Source organism: Pseudonaja textilis, chromosome 9 (assembly GCF_049901715.1).
Source record: "Pseudonaja textilis isolate UNSWEBS1 chromosome 9, rPseTex1.2, whole genome shotgun sequence".
In the NCBI taxonomy this organism is placed as follows: Eukaryota; Metazoa; Chordata; class Lepidosauria; order Squamata; family Elapidae; genus Pseudonaja; species Pseudonaja textilis.
The window spans coordinates 19,350,241-19,362,656 of NC_141998.1; the positions used below are offsets into that span (position 1 = coordinate 19,350,241).

The following is a 12,416-nucleotide window of genomic DNA, read 5'->3' on the forward strand; positions in this document are numbered from 1 at the left end:
TGAACGGTCACTAAATGAACTGTTGTATGTCGAGGACTACCTGTACAGCCTGGGAGGTCTTTTACTGGGCATGTCATTTACTGGAAACCACATTCCAAAGCAGATTACTATTTTGGATTCGGAGTGTGTGATATCTTAAACCACATACATCCAGTTTTCCAGGAGACAGAACTCTGCCGCTATTTCTAAGGAATCGGGACTTGCTTCATTTGTTATTAACTCATGGCTACCAACAGAACTAGAAGTCCCATTAAATTCATTGGAATTTATTCCTGAGTCAGTACAATCACAATATTAGGCTACTTATATTGTTTGGAACTGCTAAAATAACTTGGATTTCAATGTGTTTAAAAACTGAAAGCTGTGGTGACCTGGATATTTACAGAATCCTGTGGGTATAGGATTCCAGTGTGACCCTGAAAAACCATTAGGGCTGGTAAGTTTATTTTTAGTGTTCGACATCTACGAAAAAGAAACGAGCATCAATTTAAGGCACTGACTTCTGTTTAACTGTAACATGCTATTGTTCTCCATCAATATCTGACTGGTTTAGAAAACAATGAGGGAAAGAAAGGATCGTTGTTCAGTAATGAGATAAATGTCTCCTAAACATGATTGTGGTTTCCAGTTATAGGCGCCTTCATTTAAAGGATTGTCAAAGGCACACAATTGGGACGATCCTTGTGCCGGACCCTGGGAAGCTACCGCTGTTTACAGCAGATTATCTTAGATTTAAAAAAGAAGGCGGCTTCCTTGAGCCAAATTTGAATCTTGATCACTTCACAATCAAGACCATTTAATTTCTGTTACCAAGAAGACTCTCTTCCAGAATTTTTTTTTAACCTCTCAATATAGCCTTGAATCTTGAATTTTCTGGTGGTTCAATTCATGGATTATCAGGTTTGACTTTGCTTAGCTTTTCTGAAGTTCATCTAGATGTTGCTACATGAATCAAAAGCCTTACAACATAAGGCATATGTCGGCATATTATATTTTAAATATTAAGGGTACTGTCAGTGCTAATTGAAAGTGACTAGACAATATGCATATATCTCCAATTACACTCAAAATGGTATTTATAAAGTCTTATCCAGTGGTGAGATTCAAATAAATTTAACAACCGGTTCTCTGCCCTAACGATTTCTTCCAAAAACCACTTCACCAAACTGCTCAGAAAGTTAACAACTGGTTCTCCCGAACTTCTGTGAACTGGCTGAATTCCACCACTGGTCTTATCAGATGACTTTTAAATTTAATTATGGGTAAATGAGATGCCAGCATAATATGGTCCAAGAGAATGGGGTTGGAGATATACTTTCAAATCATAAAGCCTGAATTGGAAGGGACTATATCAGTCAACAGGTCTAACCTTCTGCTAAATGCTGGTGATAAAATGAAAACAACCAAACAAATAACAATCTAGAAGTTATATGGTAAAGGCATTCCAACTCATGTTAATATAATGAAGATAAAGTGCATCCTAGTGATGGCTAAAATTCTCAATGCACCGAGGGACAAGCTGATGGGTGAATTTTTTTTCCTGTTCATGTATCCATGCAGTAAAGCAAGACCAATCCCTCTTTTTCTCTCTAATAAATGTAGCATTTGAAACATTTTTATGCATCACTAAAAAAAAAAGGCTCAAATGACCTACGAAAAATTGAAGTAAACTAATCCCCATGGAAGAGTATCCCTAAAAGGATCAGAAGTGGGGGAAAAACAAACTGGGGGTGCTAAATTTTTACTGCAGCTACTTTTTGGACTCTATCTAAACTACTGCTGACGAAGGAGTCCTTTTCATCAATGGCCTTATTTTTTTTTTGGATGCAACCAGCAACTTGTCTAAAACTATTTGATATCCCAGGAAACTGTCAACACTCATACCACTTTTAAGGTCTTGCATCTTCAGACGGAATAATGCAAACTGTTAGTATGAACAAAGGAGCATGAAAATCAAACAGGTTGTTTGTCCCAGCTCTATATTGATGGCTTTGCAGCTGGAACCCCATTGCTGCCTTCCTGCAAATGAGAAAGTTCAGCTGGCATGGCCAAAGCCTGCGTTCTTTTTTGCACACATTCAGCCAAACTGATCAGGAAAGACGCAGAGTGGCATTTTGTTCACCACACTACCTATATAACATAAAAATGCAAAATGCCTTTAATCAACACTGATGGTCCACTCAAGTATATGGATTTTTAAAAAAATAATAGTAACAAATAAGGCGGGTCTGAGATGTTTGGTGAGATGGTCTGTTTTGATAAGAACGATTGGGTAAAAACACTTGAAATGCATGTCTGATTTCCTTACTTTGGGATACCATATTAGTTTTACAGTATAAAGTGTTTGTAAACTATATATTCAATAATATCAGTGTATTAAATAATCTTTGATTGTTTTACAAATCAAAATGTTTCTGTTGATAAAAAGCATTTTGGAAGGTTTTTGTTTACTGTGAGAACATTGTTCCAAGCTTTTGCTTAACAAATTAACTTCATTTAAAAAGCTATGGCTGAGCTCCATAGATGGATTTCTGTAGTCATTTTCCTCCATTATATAGTTTATTAATGCACTGGGGTTTAAGAGAAAGTAAGTTTAAAAAGCTGGCTATTGTGTTTTTAATCACCCAACAAGAAATTCTACTTAATATGCCAATTTTTTTTAAAGTATGATGATTTTGAAGAATTACTTACTGACAACACTTAAACGATTTAATAAATCAAATATTTATTATCTATAAGTTTATTATTTGTATTATGTATAAATAAAAGAAAATGGAAATCATCAAAACTTGTTTTGGTTTATAAATCTCCTGCGTTAAAATATTGTGCATTATATTCTATCTAAATTGTTCTAATTATTTGGCAAACACTTTCTGATCAAATGTAAATCACAAACCAATGATGGAAATTGGTGTTATTTTAACCAGAAACAAAATAAATTTGCTCTTTAATGAATTTCTATTTGCATCTTCTTACCTTATCTACTCTAAAAATGACTATCATACTTTTAAAATTACTGTAATATACCTCCAAATGAAGATGCAGTGAAGTAAGCAATCACGATATAAGACATGGTGCTCAATATTTCTGGCCCGATAGGTTCATCTGATATTTTGAGAAATGCTGTGGATGCTCTAACCTACCCAGTTAAGAAGGGCTACAATAGCTGCCCTGGGAGACACACCAAACTCTAATTTACATACCAAGGATGCTACCTTCATCCCCTTCTAGTCTCATTCCATGAAAGGATACCCCATATGACTCCATTTTATGTTTGTCATCTTTCCAGACAGGCATACCCACAAAACTGGGCAGCCAATACCTATCGTTTTGTTTTCTAAAATTGCTTAAAAGGTCCACTCCAAAACCATGGACACCTATAGAAATTAAGAATGAAACTGAGGCAGGCCCTTTTGCTTAGAAACTTAAGTGTTCCATTTTTTAATTAAAATACTCCTTTAAAACAAAATGTTAGGCAGGGCAAGGAGAATTCCATGGGCATAATTAGTGTCCTAGGGAAATTGTCTCAGGGAGGGCAATTTAAATAATCTAGAAATTCATGTCCAAAACCTCCAAAATAGACTCGATGATGACATGTGTAGCTCCTAAGAAAACCAGCAAGAAATTGAATGAGTATGAAAAAGATAGCAAAGAACTGAATACTAAACTATGCTCCAGATCACTGAGGTTTCTTTGGAACATTCATAGAACAAAAAACCTGAATCAGAATTGGAAGATATCTTCCTCATGAGAATTCAACTCCTTCTCATTCAGCTATAACAGTGAGGAAAATCCCACAACTGAAGAAGATAAACGATTAAAAAGCACAGTTAAAACACATGCACATAAACAATTTTTGTGGGGTGGAATGGGGAATGTGTGCAGGGCAAGTTTCATTGCCACAAGATGTCCATATCCTTGATGTAGGTCTAGGGCACTTGTATAGTTTTCCAGGGGCTTCTGTGGGAGGAGGTTTTCTTAAAGACTATACTTTCCCTCTTAGCAATTGATTTTAGCCATTTCTTTTCTTGAAAAGTCATTAAAAAGGTCATGTCCTAATTTCACACAATTAAGATGTTACTCTGCTCCAATAATGAATCTGTATGACTAACCACATGTCACTGGAAATTTATTTCCTGAACTCCCATTTCCATGTGTTGAATGGTAATAGATTGGATTACGTTAGTCTGGTAAACTAGTTTTGTTCCAAGGGCTGCAGGAAAATAAATTTTGCCTTTCTTATTGACAAACCATACTGTCATATTTCTGGCAGTTTAGATATATGGGTATCTAATAATACTGTAAAAACCATTCACCTTTGTTTTTCTTCTATTCAAAAATTCACAACTGCTAAAAAAAAAGGCAAAACAATTTAACTTGAACTGAAACGTAGCCAATATCTATTGTTAACATAACAGCTATTCAAAATACGATGCAAGAAAAGGCAATATAATTTTACTGAGGCATTGCCACTACAACTATTTCCTGCTTCCTCAAAGCAGCAACAAAACTAAATTTCTTTGATTTAGGTGTTTTCTTCTTGGGAGTTTCAAAACAGAAGGAACAACTCTTCTCTTGCCTTGCTGTGCAAAGTGTAATAACTCGTCAGGAAATAAGGCCCACTGACTCAATAGAACTTCTAGTGTAGATTGTAGACTGGTTTATTACTTTTAACTTGTTTTCTACAGAAAGTATCTAAAATGGCTTGTGGAAAATGTTTAACATATCACAAATCAAAGCAATTATTTATGTGCACGTCAAATAACGTTTAAAATTGAAAGAAAGGAGATTGAACACTTCTGGATTACATGAATTTGACAAATCATTTTGTCTGAAATACAGTGAAAACAGTCAACTTTTACAAGATACGGCACTGGTATTTCTTGCGAACCACTTGTAAACTCAGAATGAACATAAAGAAACAATGAAACACACATAGATTTAAGTGATTCTACCTATAGATGACGACTGTGGACTGATCAAAAGGTCCTCCTGAACTTGTTCACTCCCAGGGACTGTCTGCTGGTCACTCAAAGAACTTTGGGATGCACTAACAGGCTGAGATACTTCCTCATGTACTTCTTCATCACTCAACCTTTCCACTTTTACACGCACATCTTCTTCAATCACCAGGGGTGAAGTGGTTTTTGTGCTCTCACACGTCATATAATCGGAAATTCTTCTAGATGCTTCAGAGGGACCAGGCACTTCTAGAGTCCGAGAATTTTCTACTTGTTTCACTTTTTCTGACTGGAGCCTTCGGTCAATTCCAAAAGGAAAAGTCCAAGGAAAAGATAAGGAAGAGTCTACAGGATGACTTCTACTCTCTGCATAGGAAGCTGAAGTAGTCAAAACTTGTGGGGAGTTTGTCTGGGTGTTACACTTAAGTGGACTTTCTGGGGACATTACAATATAGCTTTTACGCTTCCGCCGCGATTCTCTGCAGACAGGTATGGTTCTTTCTACCACACTGCATTCCGAGGAAACTGGAGAAAGACTGCCATCCCGTGATGTAAAATTGCAGTTTGCACTGTTTTCCTGGCCTGTATCTAGCACCTTTTCTTGCTGACTACTGGGCGTGTTCCATAAAATACTTGACTTCATAAACTCAGAACAGGTGCTAGCAACGCTGAACATTTGCATATAGCTAGCAGCAGCCAAGACATCAATAATGTTTTCAGTGTTAATAGACAATGTTGCCGTGTAGGCGTATTCCAGAAGAGGCAGAAAGCCAGTCACAGTCACGTGATGCAAGTCAAGTACACTCTGGCTATCATCTTCTGCTTGGCCAACCAATTTGGAACGGAAGAAGTCACTGCAAGCTGCCAGAACTACCTTGTGTGCTCTGAAGATTTTATCTTGGACACGAATGGTGATGTCACAGAAATGTCCATCATTACGTAGCATGTTCAGCTTTCCAAGCATCTCCTGGCTGTGAGCTGGGGAACTGTGGGTAAATGTTTTGACGCCCATTTTACTTGTATACTTGCTGCGACAAATACTCAAAATGGACCTAGAAAAGAAAAAAAAAGGGGAAAGTTTTTTCAGTTACATAATTATGTAAAAGCTAAAACTCTGGGAATTTATCATAAAACACGTCATTAATATGTGCTTAGGAGTGCTAGTTAAATAATGTTTCTGTGTTTGCTAACTTGGTGAAAATATATTACTTGTTTGTCAATTATTTCAAACAAGACATACAAGACTGAAATGTTGTATTTGTGTCAATGGCAAATAAAGGCTACGTGAACTGTTCTTATTAACAAAAATCTGCTTAATCACAGATGTGAATGCTCCTTTCTCGTCTTTGATGCTGTGTCAGAATCTTTGCTTGATATATTCTCGGAATAAGGCCAAACTGTAGTTAGTTTAAACAATGGTAAGACGTAGTATCTAAGTAAATTTTCAGGAGATTGCAAGTGGTGCAAATATTGTAATCAAATCTCGTCCAGCATTGCTAGCTATAAATATGGTTTGCCTCTTTTATGATTTTTACAGGAACATGAAATAAAATTTTACATTTCCTGTAGTGAAATTATTCTTGGTACATTACTGATTATTCTGCTTCAATAGGAATTTTGACAAAATTATAATCCAATCATCATTAATAGTGTACAACTGTGCTTGCAGGAAAATTTAGAAAAAATACAATATATAATTATTTGAAACTTGAATTGTAATTGATATATAATACTCTGGACAGTTTAGTAAACAAAGACTTTTATGCTAAAGCTTGGATTCCCCTATAACACACATTGTAAGAAGCTCAGATTTTGTAAGTTCACTGCTTCAAATCCTTAATCAATCATGTAGATTAGATTTCAAGCTAATGTAGACTCAAGAATAATTAATCCTGTCAGAGTTCACTTGCCTATTAAATAAGTGGTCGAACTTGATAGCAAATATGAAAAAAATACTCTTCAGTAATTTCAGAAAATTAAGATACCGTGTCAAAAGTATTTGCATAATCTTTTTGACATAATAAAATCACATGAGGTGAGTCAATAATATTTTCAAGTGTTGTCAAGAATGTAATTGCTCCATCTGATACCACAGCTGCTTTCAGTAATACTCATGGATTTCTAAATATAGTAGAACTTTCTCTTATACTAAAATGGGCATTTAAGGTCACCTTCTTACAGATGATCTTATCTGAAAGATAATGCTTAGGCATGACTGATCATGTTTTTAAAGCTATACAATTCTAAATAAGTCTTGGGGTGGGGGTTGATTATGTTACATGTCTGCGTATTATACAATCAGGTAATTTAATGTGTTTGTGTATACACAAATATAGATAGATATGGTTGGGATACTCGAAACAGTACACTATAAAGTACAAACGGCAGGCTATAATCACATACACAGCACATACCAAATGATACCAATTGAGCTCAGCAAGTCTAGCAGACATATTTATTTACATAATCCTGCCTTTCATTTAGGAACTCAAGGTGACATATATAACACAACTCTACCTCCTCCTGTTTTTCCTCATAACTTTCTAGTGAGACAGATTCCACTGAGAATGCATGACCGGCCCAAGACAGCCAGTGAGATTACTTGAATTAAGAGTAACAGTAGGCAGATTTTTGCTATATCCTTCCTTTGCTTAAGGTTGTGTACACAGTGCATTTTCATCTTATTTCCCCCACCCTCCAAACAAAAATCATGAGAGAATGGTTGCCCAAAGTCAACCAGTGACCTTCCTTAGATGAGAATGAAGTAGAATCTGAATCTTCTTAGATTCAATAATTTAACTACTACATTATTTATCTATGCTCGTTCTTGTAGATTAAATACAGATCCAATGTGGTTCCACTGATCCATTCCAATGCGTAACACTGTATTTTTAATGCACCATTTCCTAATAAAAATCTACAAAATAAATTATTAGGTTGAGTTTTGAATAGCTATTGTTTATTTTAATGAAGTTATAGAGCTATGCTAAAGTCTGTATATATACATATATCTTAAAGAATTACAGAATAGAAACAATGTTAAAAGTAGTAAAATAATCCTGTAGTACAATAAACGAGAATTACAACCTTAAAACAAATTAAAAGGCAAAAATAAAGAAAAACTAAACATAAAAAGGCCAGATAAATAAACATTTTAATCTGGGTCAAAAGAATAATAATTCTTAACCAATACTGTAGGGGATGTGTTTTACCAAGAAGGGATAAGCATAAGAATAAATCTCTTGTCCTGTTATGCTAAGTCACAATATTTGAATTCACACATTATAGTATAAGAAACAATTAGTATTTTAGTGGAAAAAATAACATATTAAATTATAATCAAAGCTACATTTTGATTTAAAAATATCACATTTGATCATATAATACTATGTTGCAAACTTGTAGGAGCCCTGTGCTAGAGTTCCAATTAAGTTACTGTATTTTCATTTAAAAAGTCTGCACTGCAATAAATACCTTTGCCAAATACTGTACAACTATCATCCAAAACTTACTTCAAACAATAATGACTGCACTTATCTGTGCATATACTGAATTGCTAGGAAAAGCACACATCAAGTTATTTCTTTTCTGAAGTAACTTTCTAACCATTCATGTTGCCTCTTTTAAATTTTTGACCCAGTCAATACTTCTCCCATACCAATCCATCTCTCATGCCCCCAGTATGGCTAAACTTAATTGTTATCACATTGTTCTACTGAAACATTCAAGGTGTGTATGATTTTGCTAATCCATCAACTTCTACTGACATCAATTACTTCTGTACAAGGAACTGACTTTCAGGAATCTTGTTCAAGTTTAAACAAGACAAGCATTTGGTACTTGCTCTTGCCCTTTCTACACTAATTTAACTTTACAATGAATTAATTGTCTAAATGAAATCATATATTAAATGTTTTTAGATAGCTCATCTCAAACAAAAAAAAATTGTTTGCCGTTCAGGATTAACACTTTCAGGCCAGCACAAATTCAACTCTTTTGAAAATCCTGTAAGTTTAAAAGCCGTATGTCACTGCTGCTGGGGAAGGGAAGAGATAAGATCAATACACGAAGATAATGATTACTTAAGCAGATTTATCTAGGTTCTGTGCTGATATGTTCCCTATAACAGGAGCCAATCTTCTTTGCTCCGCCCTACAGAAAATACATGAGGCTAATCAACTGTTTCTATTTATTGAAGTTACTTGGAAAATGTTTTTGTAAGAAGTTTATCTCAAAGCTATACAAACCAACTTACAGCAATTTCTGAATTTTAAAAGGTTACTTCATTAATCCTGAGAGATCATCTTATTTTACTTCACATACATCTGGAAACAGGCAGTAAATATATGTATTCTGCCTGCACTAGAATCTTAACAAATTCCAGCCCAAATTAACAGGATGGTAAGATAATTGTGAAGCTACTTACTGCTTCACATATTTGGATAACATTTTTTGTTCAGTTTGTTAGCTTATATTTGACCCAATCTATTATTATCAATGCAAGAAATTACAATGAGAAACTATCATTTGCCATTAAAAAAATAAACAGATTCTATACAGTAACTATCTCTTTAGCAGATCTATGACCATAATAAAATTTTGACTTCTCTGTCACCCCCTTCTTCTATTGTCCTCAATCTTTCATAGACTTTCTAGCCCTCAAAATGCCCATATCTTAACCCTAACCCATGTCTCCATTTTAGAAGTATTTGTGAACAGGTAAATTTCTGAATACCCTTTATGAGTCACTGGTATGAGGATAAAACAAACATAGCCACTTCATGTCAATTTTGCTAGGTATTGTTCATAATGGCCAGAATGCCTGAAAATCTGGTATTCTATAAAAAGCAGAAATTCTCTTAATTCCCTGTTGCTGTTTAATCAGATTTTTTAAAAAGCTAGTTACCTTTAAGTATGTGGCCTCTAGGAAGGAGAAGAAATTAAAAGAAAAAAGATACAAATGATAACCACCAGAAATTAAACTTTAAATGTGACATATTCAAGGTGTTTTAAAAGTCAATTGGGGTTAGTTTTACTTGAAGGTAACAATAGGTAATCTAAATAGAAACAACGGAAATTAACATACAGTACCAAGAAAGTCTACATATTTATATCAAGATTGGTAACAAATAATTTGCTACAACTTCAGTACATTAAATAATTATAAATAAAAATGTTCAGGAAAAGTTTGTTATTTCTAGCAGAGATCAGTAGCTGCAGTATTAAATAACTATTTGCTGTTATAATTAACTGGCCTAGGCAAGAAGCTTATCTGATAGAGGTAATTCTTTATTTCAGTTTAGTTCAGTGCCTTTCTACCTTCTGCACTGTTCATATATGAACAAAACCTTTCTGTAGAAATGGATAGAAATGTGTTCTTGTGTCATTTATTTTCTCTCTCTGAAAATTAAAAGTTTTATTGTCACTATGCAAAACTTTAGAGCACTAAATACCTACCCCTGGATTTTACTAGAAGTCAGATTTTAGTTAATAGGCAGTAAACCAATTAAATCAAGTACTAAGTACAGATCTAACTACCCACCTATTTAATTAAATCACCATGAACAAAGAATGCAATTAATCTCTCGAATTCTTGCTAAGGACGTAGAATAACTTTAAATATATACTATGAACAAGGTAGCTCTCAGAACAACCCAACTATGTAACTGCTATTCAAACTTCATTTGTACTATAAGTGGTTTAAATAATATTTCTGTATTATGCATTCAAGTGCTCAACAACTTCATGTGTATGATCTAACTGTATCCCTTATAACAATCTTTTGAAGTTAATGTGGACAACTGTGTTAGAGTTGCCCACATGCACTATAAAGTTTGTACAATCACATGTAAAGGATTATATGTGTTTGTGTGAAGGCAAGTAAATGGAGAGAAAGAAGCTTAATTTGTTCCCAGGCTATTCTTACCTCTTTACCGCTGTTGATGCTAAAAAGATGCTCCAAACCTTAAGATTTAATGATAAATCCATCTCAACATAGGCTAACAGTACATTCTGTTTTAGCAGCCATTCTCAAAGAACTCTATGATCCGCCATAGAGTACATTCATAGCAGCTGCCAAAAAATCTGGTCACACTCCTCAAGGAGGCCCTGTTAACAACTGCATTTTAGTGTCTCCGGTGGGGGTAAGTCATGCACAGAAATGGCAGATCCTCACAGCAGGCCTTTAAGGCTAAGGCTGCTCTAAAGGTAGTCAATATAGTCCTTCTATTACAGAAAGAATTTTGAGGTTGAGTGTGTGGCTTACTTATGGCCACCTAGGGAGAATATAGGAAAAGTGAGATTTAAAGTAAGGATTTCCTGGTTTATAGCTTTCTCTGTTTAGCCAGTATGCTGTCCAGCACATTTATTTCTTAGCTTATTCTTCTTCCATGTACTTAACCTATTTTAAACCAGTAGGATTTTGGCTTGAAGACAGACACTATTGAAATCCTTAAAATAATTATGATTATTAGACATAATTTTGTGTAGTAACTATATTTTAGTCAAATCTACTTTATAAAGTGGTGGTGAGACCAAAAATATATCTTTTTTTTTCTTGGAAGAAGAGTAACGTTCTTCTCTTGTAAAGAAGAAAAGTGTTTTGCTTGCAGAGTAAACCAAACATGAATTGAGACTCTTTCAAATATTTTTGTCATAAGATGCATTACCATACATAAATTAAATCACTTATAAAAAGAAAACGATTCTTTCAAAAGTATTTCATGCTGTATTTACTCATTGGATTATTCTAATCTACAGAATGATAAGAGACTAAATCAAATACTGTCAATTTTGACAGTTACTACTTTTATCAAATACAACACTGAGTAAATTTTGCAAGCTCGAAAGTAAAGTTAAAAACCATAGAGCAGGAACAAGAAAGCAGGGATATAAACTCTGAATCTACTTGAAAGTCAATTATACTTTCACCTGCCTAACATATTCCATCTTCTAAACCAGGGATGTCAAACTCTCACTGTCACAGCGGCGAAGTGAGATATCGCGACTCCCCACCCTCACTAAACCAGGTATGGGCATGTCCAGTATGTGACACATATGGTCCATGGGCTGCGAGTTTGACAACCCTGTTCTAAACCATACAGCCCTTGGTCTTTCAGTTAGAAGTTAGAATCAATCACCCACTGAATTCTCAGCTAATTTTATGTGTCTTAAAATGTGTCTTTACTTACATAGGATTATACTTTTAAAGAGAAAACAATTTCCCTACCTTTTAGCCAAATAATGATACTCAGTTTGCTTTGTCTCCTGCTTTAAAAAATGACATATTTTAGGCCATGTCTGATGCATCTTTGAAAAAAGACAGTTTTAATGTGGGTATTCCTTTTGACAATGTTAAGCAACAAATGATCTAGGAGATCAATATGCTGTGATTAACAAATCCATGGCTCTATCAGCATAAACAAGTTTTTTTAAAATCTTTTTTTCTGTGCATGT

At 34.5% G+C, this 12,416-nt stretch overlaps 1 protein-coding gene across 3 annotated transcripts in view; it reads right to left on the bottom strand.

Moving 5' to 3' along the window:
* Positions 1–12,416, bottom strand: part of ZBTB44 (zinc finger and BTB domain containing 44) — a 366,779-nt gene that overhangs the window by 351,953 nt on the left and 2,410 nt on the right. For all 3 annotated transcript variants that reach the window (XR_015744676.1, XR_015744677.1, XM_026708977.2), the window contains exon 2: positions 4,956–6,013. Coding sequence is in view for 1 of the 3 variants with exons in the window: in XM_026708977.2 (XP_026564762.1) it covers positions 4,956–5,973 (1,018 nt within the window). In the remaining 2 variants the exon portion in view is untranslated. The remainder of the gene's footprint in view (positions 1–4,955; positions 6,014–12,416) is intronic.